Source organism: Phasianus colchicus, chromosome 6 (genome assembly GCF_987193195.1).
Source record: "Phasianus colchicus chromosome 6, bPhaCol1.hap1.1, whole genome shotgun sequence".
Classification (NCBI taxonomy): domain Eukaryota; kingdom Metazoa; phylum Chordata; class Aves; order Galliformes; family Phasianidae; genus Phasianus; species Phasianus colchicus.
The window spans coordinates 49,476,229-49,491,253 of NC_143441.1; the positions used below are offsets into that span (position 1 = coordinate 49,476,229).

The 15,025-nt window shown below is 50.4% G+C and overlaps 1 protein-coding gene across 2 annotated transcripts in view; it reads left to right on the forward strand.

Annotated features, from left to right (window-relative positions):
* CCM2 (CCM2 scaffold protein) overlaps positions 1-14,847 on the forward strand; it is a 27,453-nt gene extending 12,606 nt beyond the window's left edge. Inside the window, exons 1-10 of one of the 2 annotated variants that reach the window (XM_031607893.2) lie at positions 2,692-3,086; positions 4,980-5,153; positions 5,789-5,872; positions 6,418-6,601; positions 7,644-7,780; positions 8,460-8,595; positions 9,238-9,295; positions 9,919-10,057; positions 10,613-10,751; positions 12,229-14,847. In XM_031607893.2, coding sequence (XP_031463753.1) covers positions 3,075-3,086; positions 4,980-5,153; positions 5,789-5,872; positions 6,418-6,601; positions 7,644-7,780; positions 8,460-8,595; positions 9,238-9,295; positions 9,919-10,057; positions 10,613-10,751; positions 12,229-12,509 — 1,344 coding nt within the window. In that variant the 5' untranslated portion in view covers positions 2,692-3,074 and the 3' untranslated portion in view covers positions 12,510-14,847. Of the gene's footprint in view, positions 1-2,691; positions 3,087-4,979; positions 5,154-5,788; positions 5,873-6,417; positions 6,602-7,643; positions 7,781-8,459; positions 8,596-9,237; positions 9,296-9,918; positions 10,058-10,612; positions 10,752-12,228 lie in introns of those variants that run through there. The other variant, XM_031607892.2, reaches the window with a different exon arrangement.
* Positions 14,848-15,025: the final 178 nt, after the last annotated feature.

Sequence of the window (15,025 nt, forward strand, 5' to 3'; positions counted from 1 at the left end):
CAAACAGTGTTTCTGGCTGAGCTAGGAATCTTAATTTTTTTTTCCTAACTTACTGTGCTAGTGATGCTGCAGCTGGTCCAGTCTCTATCACAGGCCTCCCAGCCCCAAGGAAATGACAACAGATTTCCTGGAGCCCAGCAGAAATGGCTGAGCAGGGCAATGAAATCCCCTCCAGAGGCTTTAGGTGGGATTTATGGTGACCAGGAGGGGTTGGGTGACTAATGGAACTGGGAAGCAGCCACATCAGCCTACAGAGAGTTCTCTTATGCTGGAGAAGCTGCATGAAACAGAGATGCAAAGCCCAGCGTCACTGCCTCCATTGCTCCTGCATCTTTCTTCTCCAGTCCTGACTTTTCCAGCCTGATCTGCCTATGGGGAAGCCAAGATTTGGCTTCTGATGTTCTCCACCCCTGATGGGCCAGCTTAGGGCAGGCAGAGGATGCTTTGCACCCATGCACTGCATTTAGCTACAGTTGTTGCATGTTTGGCTTCAATCTTCTCCCAGAGCCCAATGGAGAATGACCTGCATCTCTGACTCCTCAAGCAGAGGACTGGCAGAGGCCAGAGCTGCACACGCTGCCTTTCTGCTCACAGCTTTGGCTGCCTGCCTGCAGCTTCACTTGATTCATTTGCAGCTCCATGCCTGGCACCACAGCCCCAAGTGCTGCTCAGATCCTTTCTGTAGTGCTTTCTGTTGGCTGATGGAAAGCTGAAGCTGCTCTTAGACCTCAGCTTCAAGAAGACAATTAATAATGGTTACAATTAGCATTTCAGCATCCAAGTGTTTTATATTTATGAATATACTACTGATGTGTACATATATCTCCAGTTTGGCTGCAGAATTTTATTGTGCTGAGCTAGGTGTTGATCTTGCTGCTGCACTGTTTCAAACCAAGTGCATAAGGAAGAAGCACAGAGAGGAAAGCACTTACACCAAGTACATTTAACGGGTGGTTTTTGCTCTCAGTCCCACACACACAGCTTTGAGTGACTTCTTGTCACTCCATCCATGCTGCTGTAGTTCTTTGATCTTTTCCAATCATAGAGTGACCAAGAGCCCTGTTGGACTTGGTTTGATTTCTATGCTCTGCTGTTGCCTTGTCACATTTTTGGCCTGACCAAAGTGATCCCTGACATCATTGCTGGGTTTGGGGCTGGTTTCTGACCTGCTCAGATCTGCTGCCCAGCCTGGTGTGCTGTCAGCTCTCCTAATCCCCATGCAGATGTGCTGTGGGAGAATTAGCTGTACCAGTCTGCATTGGAGATAATCCACTCAAGTGGATTAAGAAGCTGTTTCTGCTGCTAATAGGAGGGATGCTTTTTCTCCTTTGTGTTCAGCTCAAAAAGCTGAACGTATTTAAAGGAGCAGTTCAGAGCCTCAGTGAGTTTTGGATGGAAACAAAGAGCCAGGCTGGGCCCTGCGTGAAAGCAGCCTCAATCTCTGTACTGGTGGCCAACAAGCCCTCTGCTACAACCACCTTCAGCCTCAGCCCAGTGTCCTGACCCTGGGCACAACTGAGCAGAGTCTGGCTCTGTTCACCTCAGTCCCTACAGGAGTTTATGGCCATGGTTGGGATCTCCCTGAACCTCCATTTCTCTGGGCATGAACTGGAGCTCACCCTGCCCACACTGTGCTGTGCCAGTGTCCTGCACGAGGACCCAGAGGCTGTGGGGTCTCCTTGTTGGAGATCTTCAGTCCCACGAGGATGTGAGGCTGGGCACCCTGCTTGGCTGGCCCTGCTGAAACAGAGGGGTATCAGAAGGGCCTCCAGCTTCAACCATGCCACACTTCAGCACTGTGCAGCATCAGGTATCATAACTTCAAGGGCTGCAGCTGTGCTTACCAAGAAGCTCTGAGTTGTTCAGCCCCCACCAGTGAGCTCTTCCAAAATTTGCATGCCTGATTCTATCTCCTTCATGTACCTCTTGAGTCCCACCAGTATAAATGTGCCAGTGCGACACCCAGTAAAGTATAGGATACCCTGCATCCATGAGTCCTTTTTTTCCTAAATGGCTTATTTTGGCATCTTGCAAGAACCCAGGCAAACTCTTCCACCACGTCCACAGAACCTGAGGAGGGGCTGGGAGCATCCCTGGCCCCCACCAGACCCTGTGGGACTTGGGGATGCTCTGCAAAGTGCTGGTGTCCCCCATTCTTCACTGTCTTCCAGTTGGCCAAGTGTAGGTGGGCATGCGTTGAGTGGACTGGGTTCTCTAAAGAAATGTAAACAGAACTCAGCTACGGCATTAGGATTGCAATTTGGGGCAAAAGAGAGGAGAGAGCAAGCTGACTTTGATTGCATTGATTTTAAGGATTGCTGAGGAATGCATCCCCACCTGACCTCCTTCCTACCTCTGCTCTGCATGGCTCTCCCTGGGGAAATCACCCAGTGTGGCACTTTAATTGATTCTCTCTCTGCAAAATTAGTGACTTGTTTTTGTTACTCCTCTGAGCCTGCTTGCAGCCAGGCTCACTCCACACTCCTTCCCAACATGCTCTCTGGGAGCAGCTTGTAACCTCATTTTCAAGGAGCCAGCAGCCTTCTTTTTGCAAATGTAAAGGCTGGAAATGCACACCCTGATAAAGCAATGCAGCTTTTGGGCTCACAGATGGAGACAGAGCTCAGAGTATGTATTGGGAATATCACCCTCCTGGCACACAAACCCCTTTGGTTCCATGGGTGTGAGAGTGTGGGTGGTGGGAACCCACCCACGGGGTATCTGAGCATCGGTCCCATAAGCAGCCCAGTTCTGCTTGGCAAACCAGCTGAGCCCCCATAGACATACAGATGCATCCCCTTCACCACTTCTCCTTTTTTTCCCCCTGTTTTAAAACTTGCTTTCAGCAATGACAACATGTTTTGGCTGTTGCAATGTGTGACAGAAGGAAGCTGTGGTTATCGCGCTTCCGGGACACGAGCAGCCAGGCAAATGAGCACACATAGGTTTGCCAGTGCTTCTGCACAGAGCACGGGTCGTGGGGTCCCTGGGACCAGTGGGGCATCCCATCCCAGCAAGGACAAGCTTTTGGGAACCAACAGCTCCTGTGCATCTCCTCCGGAGCCAGGTGCTCCATGGAGAGTGAGGTAGGTGTTGGATAAATGGCTCCGAGATGCCGTGGTCGTTCCATGTTGTGCCGCACTCCATCACGCCTCTGATCTTGGACAGCAACACCTGGGCTGTTTCTTACTTTGAGGAGGTGTTGGATCTCCTGTAGGGCTTGGGAGCTTCCCTGTGCAGGCTGCTGTGATCGGGTGGTGGGGATTTCTTTGGGTTGAATCTGTATGCTTAACGTGAGTTGGGTGGTACAGTCCCAGTTCTGGTGGCAGGTTTTACCTTCACTCCAGTTTCTAAAAGTTATTGTTGTAATGAGATCCTTACAGGAGGGCAGCTGAGCTCAGGGTTGGATGTCTTCGTATTGAGTTCTTTTAGTGTGGTGTGGGGTTTCTTTCCATGCTACTTACCCAGCAAGAGGGCTGAGGAAACCCGTTGCTGCCCATTGGGCTCCAGTAGCCAAGCCCCATCTCTCCCCTTCACATGGGAGCTTCTTGTTTGGGGATTTCTTCTGCCCAGAGCAGTTACCTGTGCCCCATCCCTTTGGCAGGAGCCAGCTGGGTTTTGTGGCACAGGAAGATGACATTCCTTCCTCAGAGTGCAGTATAGCCATGATGCTGTGTTATCTGCAGACACAGCTGCAGCACCAGGCGAGGCACAGTACCATCAAGCTGTCTGCAGTCCCATTTGCCCTACTAACTCCTCTATTTTTGTCTCTCTGGCACGCCCTGTTCAAAGGGAAGTGTTGCAGGGCTGGGCTGTCCCTGACGTCCTTGCGGTGCCTGGTGCAGCCTGGTAAATACTCCTCAACCAGGAGCTTTCCTCTGCTCCTAGCATAATGGCTTCAAGTTATTTAGGTCTCGCTTTGATCTTACTTGTTCCTGTAGAGGTCTTGTGCTTGTCTAAACTTAGAAAAACAGCTCAGTGAGACTAGGCTGTGGGTTTTGACAAAGGCTCTGCAGCAGTTCTTCATGGTGCTTTGCTTTTTCTTCTCTATTGCTCTCTCAAGTTGCTCAAAGTTGCTCAAAGTTTACAGTTTTTGTTAAGGTCTCTTTATGTTTGATGAACTCACTTTTAAAGCACCTTCCTTTGCAGACCATAGATTTATGCATCTCTCATGTCCCAGCTCGGTCCTGCTGCCTTCCAGGTTTGTAGGATTTCCCAGCTCAAAGTATTTCCCAAAGTGGTGGTGGTGATGCTCCCTCTATGGGAAGCCATGCAGCATGCTGGGTGAGCAGCAGCTCTGAAATGCCAGCTCTTGGCTGCAAATCGGCTCCAGTTATTCCAAAAGGACCTCTAAAAGGTTTGGGACCATAGAGGCTGGTGTCTGTGGGTCTGTCCTCATGCTCCTGAGTGTTCCCCTGCCCCTGCAACACGTTCAGCTGAATCTGGAGGATCTTGCAGGATCTGAAGGGGCTCAGGGGTGGACAGGGTGAGCTCCTGAGACCTAAGCATTGCTTACAGAATCTGCCAGCACCTCTGGCTTTGCTCTTACTCCAGATCTGAACTGACTCCAGCATCTCATTTATGGTACCTCTTTACACAAAACCTCGTTTTGCATTGCTCCAGGAATCTTTGATGGGGAGATGGATGGAAAGCAAGCATCATCCAGTCCCATAAAATGAGTTGTTTGCTTGTGTGCTGCTGCTGGCCACCAGAAGACAATGCAATTCTTAGCTCTAAAACCTGACCCAGTCCAACACTGGGCTGGTTTGAGTTCATACAGCAGTGTGAGCAGAAATGAACTGGTCATTCTGTTTCTGGGCACTGCAGAACTGCTGTGTCTGCTGTCCCCTTCCAACAGCAGTGCCATGCAGTGTCAGAAGGGTTTGGGAACCCATGGCACAGCCCAGCTGTTCGTTTGCTGTAATTTGATGCAGGAACCTTTCACCCTAACACCCCACTGTCTCCTTTTCTCCCCACAGCCTGGAATTGTGTCCCCTTTCAAGCGAGTCTTCCTGAAGGGTGAAAAAGGACGAGATAAAAAGGCCCAGGAGAAGGTTACGGAGAGACGACCTCTCCATACCGTTGTGGTGTCACTGCCTGACCGTGTTGAGCCAGACATCCTGCTGAATGACTATATTGAGAAGGAAGTGAAGGTACTCTCTACCTGCCTGACACCCGAGCTCCTCTCTTGCAGACCCTCTGACTGGCTGCATTTCCCCCAGCATGGCTCTTTCACTTTCTTTATCCCCTTGTGATGCTGTAGCTTCTGCCTTTGGGGAGGTGCAGACCTCAGCGCACTGCCACGTTGCTTTCATCTGCACTTTCAGAGGGTTTTCGGGTGGCTTTCTCACTGCTGAAATGCAGAAATTGTCTTTTTTCCTTCCTGGCCTCTGGGCTGATCACATCTTTTTTTTTTGTAGCTCCTTTGAAATATTTGGTGTTGCAGTCCACAGAGAAGATGCACCCTCTGATCTCAGGGGTCAAACCCAGAGGAAACGAATGCTTGCTGCTAACTGCAGGGGCTGAAGGGAGAGAGCTCATCTGTGTGTGAGCTCCCTGCAGCTACAGGAAGGAGCAGGTCCATGTAGCTATTAAACATTGAGATTACTTAAAAGCACAAGAGATCTTTCAAACGTATGGGTGCTATCTAGCAGCTTATATAGGGGCTGTACACCAGGCATTTGGCAGTGCCCTTTGCATTGAGTTGAAGCCTGCCTTCCTAGGGTTCTGGGGGCTCATTTGATGTGTGTATGAGATATGATGACATTTTGTTTTTTTTCTTTTGCAGTATTTAGGCCAACTCACATCTGTCCCAGGGTACCTGAATCCTTCCAGTCGCACTGAAATACTGCATCTGATAGATAATGCGAAGGTAAGCGCTCAGCCCTGCAGAAGGCTGCTAACAAGCTGCTCTAGTTCCTGTCATTATCAGCTCAAACAAATGCATGCAGCATGATTATAAGGCCTGTGGGGCTTCTCTGGGGGTGAGACCCAGTCTGACTGGGGCCCTCTTTCCCTAGGTTACAAATGTGGGAAGCCTTGGACAAAAAATTGCAGCCATGTACCACTGGAGCTGGGAAAGGAAGCATGGGATTCACAGAGAATTGTGGGGTGACTGGAGAAAGAAGGGGCATCTTCCTTCTCCAGGTTGTGGGAAGGTTTGGGGATCTGGAGTAGCTTTGTATAGAGCCAGCTTCGTCTGGGATTATGGACCTTGCTGGTCTGAGCTGACTTTGCAGCCACCCCTTTGTCTTCAAGAGTTGGCAGAAGGCAATGGGATTTTACCTGTAGCAGGAAGGCTCAGCAAACAAGTCCTGCAGGTAGATGGGGGGAAGGGTGAAAGACCTCCATCCAGATATGGGACAGTCACCAAAGGGAAAACAATTCAGTTTTTTAATGGAAATGCATTTGTTGCAGAGAGCACATCAGCTTCCAGGGCAGCTGACCCAAGAGCACGACGCTGTGATCAGTCTGTCTGCCTACAACATCAAGCTGGTGTGGAGGGATGGAGAAGATCTCATCCTCAGGGTCCCCATCCATGACATTGCATCTGTGTCCTACATTCGAGATGACTCTGCTCATTTGGTTGTGCTGAAAACAGGTAGACTGGGGCCAACATGGGCACCCAGATGTTGGTTGTAGGGTTGTGGGAATGAGAAAAGAAGCCCTGCTCTCATTGACTGTGAGTCTGAGCAGTACTTCTGAGAGCCAGAAGGGCAGGAGAACAGTATTTGTTGTGGGTCTTGTAATCATGGAATCACAGAATGTCTTGCATTGAAAGGGACCCACAAGGATCACTGAAGCCAACTCTTGACTCCACACAGTGCCACCCAAAACCCAAACCCTGTGTCTGAGAGTGGCATCCAAATGTTTCTTCAGCTCTGGCTGCTATCAGTCCCCTGGGGAGCCTGTTCCATGCCCATCACTTTGGTGCAGAATATTTTCCTAATGTCCAATCTGCACTGAGAAGGGCCTGGGAATCTGTCCCCAGCAGTTCTGTCTTTATTAAACCTGCCTGGTTTGGGGCTGAAGTGTTTGGGGAAGGCTGAGCTACTTAGAAGATGTAATGACAGAGACTTACTGGATTACAAACCCTGTGACAGCAAAGGACAGTCTAGAGAATGAATGAATAACTGACTTACAAGGCTGTAATTCTGCTATTGGATTCCTGAGGCTGTCTGAGCCATGGAAAATAAGCCAGCGATTCATGGAGTTGTAAGGAACCTGCTTTAAATTACAGATTCTTCATTCAAATGCTTTGAGCACATGCATCTCTCTATCTCAGGTGGATCTCTTACATGCTTGCTCCTCTAGAGAGTTTTCTGCTGGGATTCTGGGCTCCCCTGTTCTGTAGGATTTGCTGTCCCTTCAGGGTTAGAGACCAGACTGGTGTGCAGAACCTCCTTAAACTTTTCTGTAATTTGTGTTTTCACTGCATAGAAACCTCTGTGCCCAGCCCCAGCCCATAGAAGGGTAATATCACATCACCATGTCAGCCTGATATGGCCAGTCCTCTGCTGGGCAGGTACAAAAGTAGTTCTGTGTACTCTGGTCATGAGCTACTCAGAAAACAGCCTGGCTTGCAAGGACTGATTGTTTGCTTACTGCCTTGGCCTTTCTGTGATGATTTCTATGTTTCTCAGCTCAGGACCCTGGGATCTCCCCAAGCCAGAGTCTCAGTGCTGAGAGCTCCAAAGCTCTCACCTCGGGCTCGCTGTCAGAGAGTGGTGTGGTACCCGTGGAAGCTTGCTGCTTGGTGGTGCTGGCTACAGAGAACAAAGTAAGGCTCAAATCACTCAGTTCACATTGTTCCATGGTGTGGTTGTCTCCAGAGTCATTCTGGAATTGCACTGGGAATGGGATTGCGGACATAGATGCTATCAGAAGATGCTTTTCCTTTGTTTGAAGTGCCTGCTGCCCGGAGCTTTCTCTGGCAGCAGGAAATCTATGAACACAACTGAATCTATCCCACAATAGGATGTGCTAGCTGGGGCATTTTTGTGATGCTGACCTGGAAATTTGTTTTATCCAGCATCCAAACCCAGAGATTTTGATTTGGCCTGTGTGCTTCTCCAGCAGAAACCTTTTGCCTTGAGGCTGGGGTTTTGCAATCCTTTTCAGATGCATTTTCTGTACTGCTCCCCAGAGCAACTGCACCTATTTGGGATGTAGGTCATGTAGCCACAGTCCCAGACAGCAGGAGAATAGGGCAGAGCATCAGCACAAGGTGTGGGTGTTATCTAATAGCTGTGAGCTGATTGTTCAGGTGGTCGAGCTTCTGATCACCTATTGCCTCAAACTGGTTGGTGGAATAGAGCTGGAGTGCTTGCCTGGATTCATGGAAGGGTGATGAGAAGTCATATATGTCTAGCACCAATGCAGACCTCTTGGGACATTGTAGGAGCTGAGAGAAGAGCCACTGCATTATCTCACCACCGCATCTTGCTCCCTTTTCTCAGGTGACTGCGGAGGAGCTGTGCTCACTTCTCAGCCAAGTCTTCCAGATTGTTTACACTGAGTCCACAATAGACTTCTTAGATAGAGCAATATTTGATGGTGCGTCCACGCCAACACGGCACATGTCCCTGCACAGCGGTAAGTCCCTGCCCTCTCTGCTTGCTCTGCTCCCTCTGCAAGTCATTCCCATCCTCACCAATGTCTGTTGCATCTCTTCAAACAGCCAGCCAGCCAGCCTGGCACTTCCTCTCCTGCAGGGTCACCTCTATGTTGAGAATTAAACTGGATGCCCCATCCCTGGAGGTGTTCAAGGCCAGGGTGGATGGGGCCCTGGACAGCCTGGTCTAGTATTAAATGGGGAGGTTGGTGGCCGTGTCTGTGGCAGGGGAGTTGGAGATTCGTGATCACTGAAGTCCCTTCCAACCTAGGCCATTCTGTGATTCTGTAATAAGTCCCTTTCTTTTAATAGCTTAGGGAATAGAATGGCATGAGAAATGTCTCCTGCTTGGAGATGTCTCCAAGCTGTATGAAGCCAGAAGGCATCAGCCTTGGTGTGTGTCCTTTTCATGTTAGGTGGAGGTAGTTAATAAAGCTGTGCCTTGTGATACTGCAGTTCTGCATCTCTGCTGGATCTGCCTGTAACCAGCCTGGCACAGCACTGTTCCCCTCCAACACCCTCTGTGTGTCCCCGTCACAAATCAGTGTGTAGGGTGGTGGCTGGGAAAAGCACTAAGCTTTTGCCTCACTAGCACCACCACATCATGAATGTCTCTCTTGCAGATGACTCTTCTACAAAAGTGGATGTTAAAGAATCATACGAAACAGAAGCAAGCACTGTGTAAGTGGAAAGTGAACGTGGTGAAACACGATAGCTCAGCACTGGGGACAGTGCCTCATTTATGCAGCCCTGCTGTCTGTCAGACTTAAGCCCAAAAGCAGGAAATGCTGCAGTCTACATGTTGGAAAGTTTCTGATCACCCTGGCTGGAACATTTGATAGTATTTTTGCTGTCTCTGTGCAGGACTGTTGTCCTGTCTCCTCAGCATCCTTGGGCGTATTGTTCTGTTACTGCAGTTTTCTGGGGAAAGTCATGTGTGCAGAGCAGAACTGTGACTTTCACAGAGCTGCTTTGTCATGTTTCTTCCTCCTGAATCAGTGACCACTGAAAATGATAGCAGCATTTGTGGGCTGAAAACCTGACACACAAACCAGTTGTTCCATGTTGAGAATCTGAGAATTTCAAATTTAATGCTAGATTAAGGTATTTAGGGACCTCTTTCCCTGTTGGTCTGAAATGAGAAAGCAATTGGAGGGGATCTTGCCCTCTAGGGCTATCTATTCAGCAGATCAGAGAGACAAACTCTTTGCTCTGCATGACCACTCCCCCAGGTTCTCCCATGCTGTGCTCAACAGGAGGTGCCTAAGGAGCTCTGGATAGCTCACAAGCCATTTGTGTTTCAGTTCCTTTCCAGAAACCTTGGATGCAGGTGACAACTCTCCCTCTTCCTTCTTGACACAACAATCTCCACACATCAAAACCATCAGCGAGAGCGAGCTGAGCACTACAGCCACAGAGCTGCTCCAGGACTACATGATGACGGTAGGGTGCCTTCAAGGCAGCGTCTGCCCATGGGGAAAGGTGGGAGGGTTTTCTTCCCTTTTCGTGCTCATGGGAGCACATTTGTGCCCTTGGCATCGTCTGAGCTCCTCCCTGTTGGCTCCAGCATTGTCTGGGCCCTGCAGGTAATGTGATTTTGTCCATGCTGGTGTAGGAATGCATCATTCTTTCAGAAAAACTCGGGCCTAGAAACCAGTGCAGTCTCTCATCTTTCTCATGCTAAAGCACCTGCACTCGATTGACCCCTCTCACTGTGGTGGGACACACACAGTGTTCCCATGTCAATCACTTCATGAGCTGCACTTCTGCAGTGTGCTCACAGCTTTTCCTAATTAAAAAGCTGGACAGCTGACAGCTCCGAGCAATTTGCACCATCCCATCCTGCTGGGTTCATCACCGCAGCTCAGTGACTCTCATTAGAATAGAAGCAAACCCCATTTCCAGGCTTCCTGCGATCTCTTCTCCCTCCCATCTCATCAGAGCTGAAAGAGTGCTCCAAAAAAATCAGCACGTTTTGTGGTGTGCTTATGTCCTCAGCTACGAACAAAGCTCTCTTCCCAAGAGATCCAGCAGTTTGCAATGCTCCTGCATGAATATCGCAACGGAGCCTCGATACACGAGTTCTGCATCAACTTGAAGCAGCTCTATGGGGACAGTAGGAAGTTCCTGCTCTTGGGTGAGTGTCTTCCCTTTGTGTCTGGCTTCGCTTTTGCCTGCTGCTGGCTGTCTTCTGGTTTCCAGATGAGCTCCTTGGCTCCTGAAACACCTTGATTTGGTGGCTTAGTGGTAGCAGTCAATGATGTCCTTGTGTCCCTGGAGCAGGTGCTGGGTCCTAGCCAAGCAGTGAGGTGTTCAACACAGTACAGTTTGGGTGTTCAGCTTGTTGGACTGATGAGGGTGCCTCGAGGACCTGCGCTCTCACAGCCCTACCTTACAGTCGTGGAGGAAAGGTGTGCACCAAACACAGTGCCAGCAGACACATGCTGACACCGTTACTTGGAAAGCAGGCAGGACCATTTCCTTTCCCTTCACTAAAAGGAGGCCAACTGCCTCAGAGGCTCTCAGAGTCCCTCAACTCAGGCTCCTTGCTTTGATTTTGGCTCTAATAATCTGAAACAGCATTAATAGCAAGGAGAAAAGGAACCTTGGGGCTGAGCTCAGAGCCCTGCCCCAGCTCTCACTCGCAGATGCCTGGTGCTACTGCATGCAGTGCCTTTTTTTTTTTGTTCTCATTTAGCTGGAGAGCTGCTGAAAGCAGACAGAGTGACTCAACAGCGCAGGGAGGGGGGGCAGCGTGGCCTCCACTCCCTTTGTCCTGGGCACGCAGAAGCATAGTCAGACATCTGCACCAGCACAAAAGCATTTTCTTTCATCCCTATGCACGCAGCCTGCTTGCTTTTCATGTCACCATTACCAAAGCCAACGCACAACACGATCCCTGTGCTGAGAGGCTGATTTTATATTGACCACACTGCTGAAAAGCAGCTTGGACTTGGCTTTCCTGTAAAGAATCATAGAGTGGCTTAAGTTGGATGGGACCTTAAAAATCACAGAGCTCTTATTCCCTCCTGCAGCCCCTGCCAGAGGTCTTGCACCTTTTCAGGTAGAGAATTTCCTTGGTGGTGGGGATCAATATGGCCTAAAGGTGGGGCTGGGAGAGGTGAGGAGAGTCAGCAGCACACCCAGAAGCTTCCTGAGACAGAGCTGCAATGCAGCCACTCACTCCATAACCCCACACTGTGACCCCGTGGTGACAGCGCCCAGCTTGTGACGCTGACCCACAGCAGGGTGCAGAGATGGGGACAGATGGCCCCCAAGTGCTCTGCATGCACTCTGTCAGGAGCCTTAATCTCATGCTGATGCTGTTACACTAACGAGATGAGCAAAGCCCAGCAATATGGCTCAGTGATGAAGTCACAGACAATCCTTTGGAGCTCGGAAATCCCACTTCAGCCCCAGGAATTGTTCTTGGCCCATACACATATGCTTTTCTTGGGGCTGTCAACATGACATGGAGCCATGAGATGGGAGTACCAGCGGCTCCAAAAGCACTGCTCAGAGCCTGAACCCCAAAATGAGCTCTTCCAGCAAAGCCTATCATGTGAAACGCTGCAGCTCATGTTTTCCTCCTTGTGTTTTCTTCCCTGGGAAAGGCCTACGGCCCTTCATTCCCGAGAAAGACAGCCAACACTTTGAGAACTTCCTGGAAACCATCGGAGTGAAGGATGGCCGCGGCATCATCACAGACAGCTTTGGGAGGTACAGGCGGACGCTGAGCACCACCTCCAACTCTACCACCAACGGCAACGGCGCAGCTGGCAGCTCGGATGACCAGTCTGTACCCTCAGAGGAGGACGAGTGGGACCGCATGATCTCACACATCAGCAACGACATCGAGGCGCTGGGCTGCAGCATGGACCGCGACTCCTCCTGAGAGCCAGCAGGCTTTGGCAGCACCTGCCCAACAGATCCTCGTTTCCAAAGAGGTTTTCAGGGTGGAGAAGGATGTAGTTACTCTCCCATCTGCATCAACAGCTGTCTGTGCCCTCTTACTGTGAAGGTGTGCGTTTCCACAGGCACGCTGCAAAGGAGGAGCCGGGTAGGAGCCCATCTTCCAGCCTTCCCTGGTTCCGTCACCGCGCAGGGAGCGAGGCTGGGAGAGCCCTGTGTGGAGACAGGTTGCCTACAGCCCTCTCTCCCTCCCTGGTTTACAGTTTTGCACATGGTGTCCTTCTTGTAACTGCTCTCCTCCTCCCATCTTTTGAATGAAGTTTACCACAATGTGAATTATTTAAGCCTAGCCTTGCAGTTGGCGCAGCATTTCGCATCCAGACCTGCAGGTGCTCTGCTTCTCCCCTCCCCTCCGTCCTCCTGCAGCATGCTCCCAGCTGGGCTCCCAAATTTTGTGCTTTTGCTTCTGTCCTGCAGGGAGCCTGGATTACAAACCCCATCCAACCGCTCCTTGCCTTTGCTCCAGCAGTGGCAGGAAGGAGGCAGCACCTGTCCCATGTTCACAGTGGTGGGAGGTAGCACAAAGCCTCTGCTGGCTCCTCAGGTCCCAGAGGAAGTTATCACACACTCATGGAGGTGAGAGCTGCTCCTGGACAAACACAGTGGGGTCTCCAGCACACGGTGTACATATTGTAAATATTTTACATGTGGTTATAAATACACACTTATTTTTTTAATCTGTATCCCTTGCCCAGGAAGCAATCCTGCTTGAAGGGAGGTGCTGGCAGAACCCACAGGCATGCAGCTCTGCTTGCTGGGTGCACAGGAGCTGGGGAGGAGCAACCACAGTGCAAAAATACAAGCAGCAGGAAGAGAGCACAGGCTTGCGCAAGCTGTGCTGGGCAGGGAGCAGAGCTGGAGCTTCTCTTTCTTTGCCCACTTCTGTGGGTACAAGGGGAAGCACAGGTTGCAGCCCCTTTAGGAAAGGCCTGTCCCTGTTTTGTTTCATACTCAGGAGTGCTGCTGTGCTCAGCATTGTACCCCCTTAAGCCCTGCCCTTGCCCAAAGCAGCTCCAGCACACCCCTGTGAAGGTGCTGAGATGAAAGAAGGACCAAATGCATTGAGGAGTAGGGGAGGCTCTGGTATATATAGCACAAGGACACAGAGGTATCCCCATGCCCTTGCTTGGAGCTGGCTGGCCTCTGCAGGACCCAAGCCCAGACACTTGCTCAGCACTTTGCAGGGCAATTCAGCCCCTCCAGCACATTCCTCTGTGCTTTGTCCTGCTGCACTGCTTCCACTGCAGTAACACATCCCAGAGCTCCCACTGCCCTTCAATGTTGCTTATCCTCTGCAGCCCCATACAGAAACTTGTCACCATCATCCCAGTGCCCAGGCTGCTCTGTTATTAACCAAACACAGTTCTCTGCCATCCCACTGTGGATCCACCACTTTGGTGCCATCCTGCCATGCTCCCTTTGCAGCTGGGACAGAGCCAAGCCTTCATCCCTGCATCTTCCCCCCCTCACTCAGCTCTGCCTCTTGGGGTACTTCTTACCCTGCTCCTGCAGGCACAGCGGTCCAGAATTGCAGCCCCAGTGACCCCCCAGCTCAGTGCTTCATCTTTAAAAGGTGCACACACACGTGTCCTGCTATGGGGCACTTCCTTTTAAGGCAGCTCTACACTGCAAATCATGGCCATAAAACTCTTCCCTTTGCCATTGAGGCTGCTCTGTCAACAGATGGACCACAAAGCAGGAGAGCTAGGAGAGCTGCAGCCCCTGCACAAGCAGGGTTAGAAAAAGTAAAAAAAAAAAAAAAAAAAACAAACCTCACAAGTCAGGAGCAGAGGCATTGAGCTCCCACTGAGCATGGGAGCATTGCTCCAGAGCCCTGGCTATGCTGAGTCCTCAGTGCCTTCTTACACACATGCAGATTTATAAAGAAGAAAACACCACGAATGACACAAACTGACGCTTGAGTCACTGACAGCTTAAGAAAACCTGGAAAAACCCTATTTTTGAAAAGATTGTAGACAGAGATGCATTTAGCAAAAGCTGTAGCAGCTCATGGTATTTTTTTATACTTCGTTCACTGGGAAATGTGATTTAGTTCTGGAGAGAACTGTTTGTCAATACTCTGTTGAGGTGACCGAGTGCTTCCCCCACAAAACCCCACTGCTGCTCCCCACCACGACAAGCCCCCGTGCTGCCCAAGACCCCGAGCACCACAGGGGGAGCCGGGGACGCCCCGGGGGTGTTTTGTATGTATGCTTTCTGTATGGAGTATTTGTTACAGGTAAATATAACTCTGCACCTGGCTGTGGTCTGTCTCCTTGTTAAAACCCTCACCTGCCTCTCCACAGTGCCCCAAAGTATGTCATATAATTTAACAAGAGGCATGCAAAGCCTCGAGGTCTGAGGTTTGAGCTCCACTGCTCATCCCCCAAGATGGTCTCCTGCCCATTGCACCCCATCAGGATAGGGAACAGAGCTCAG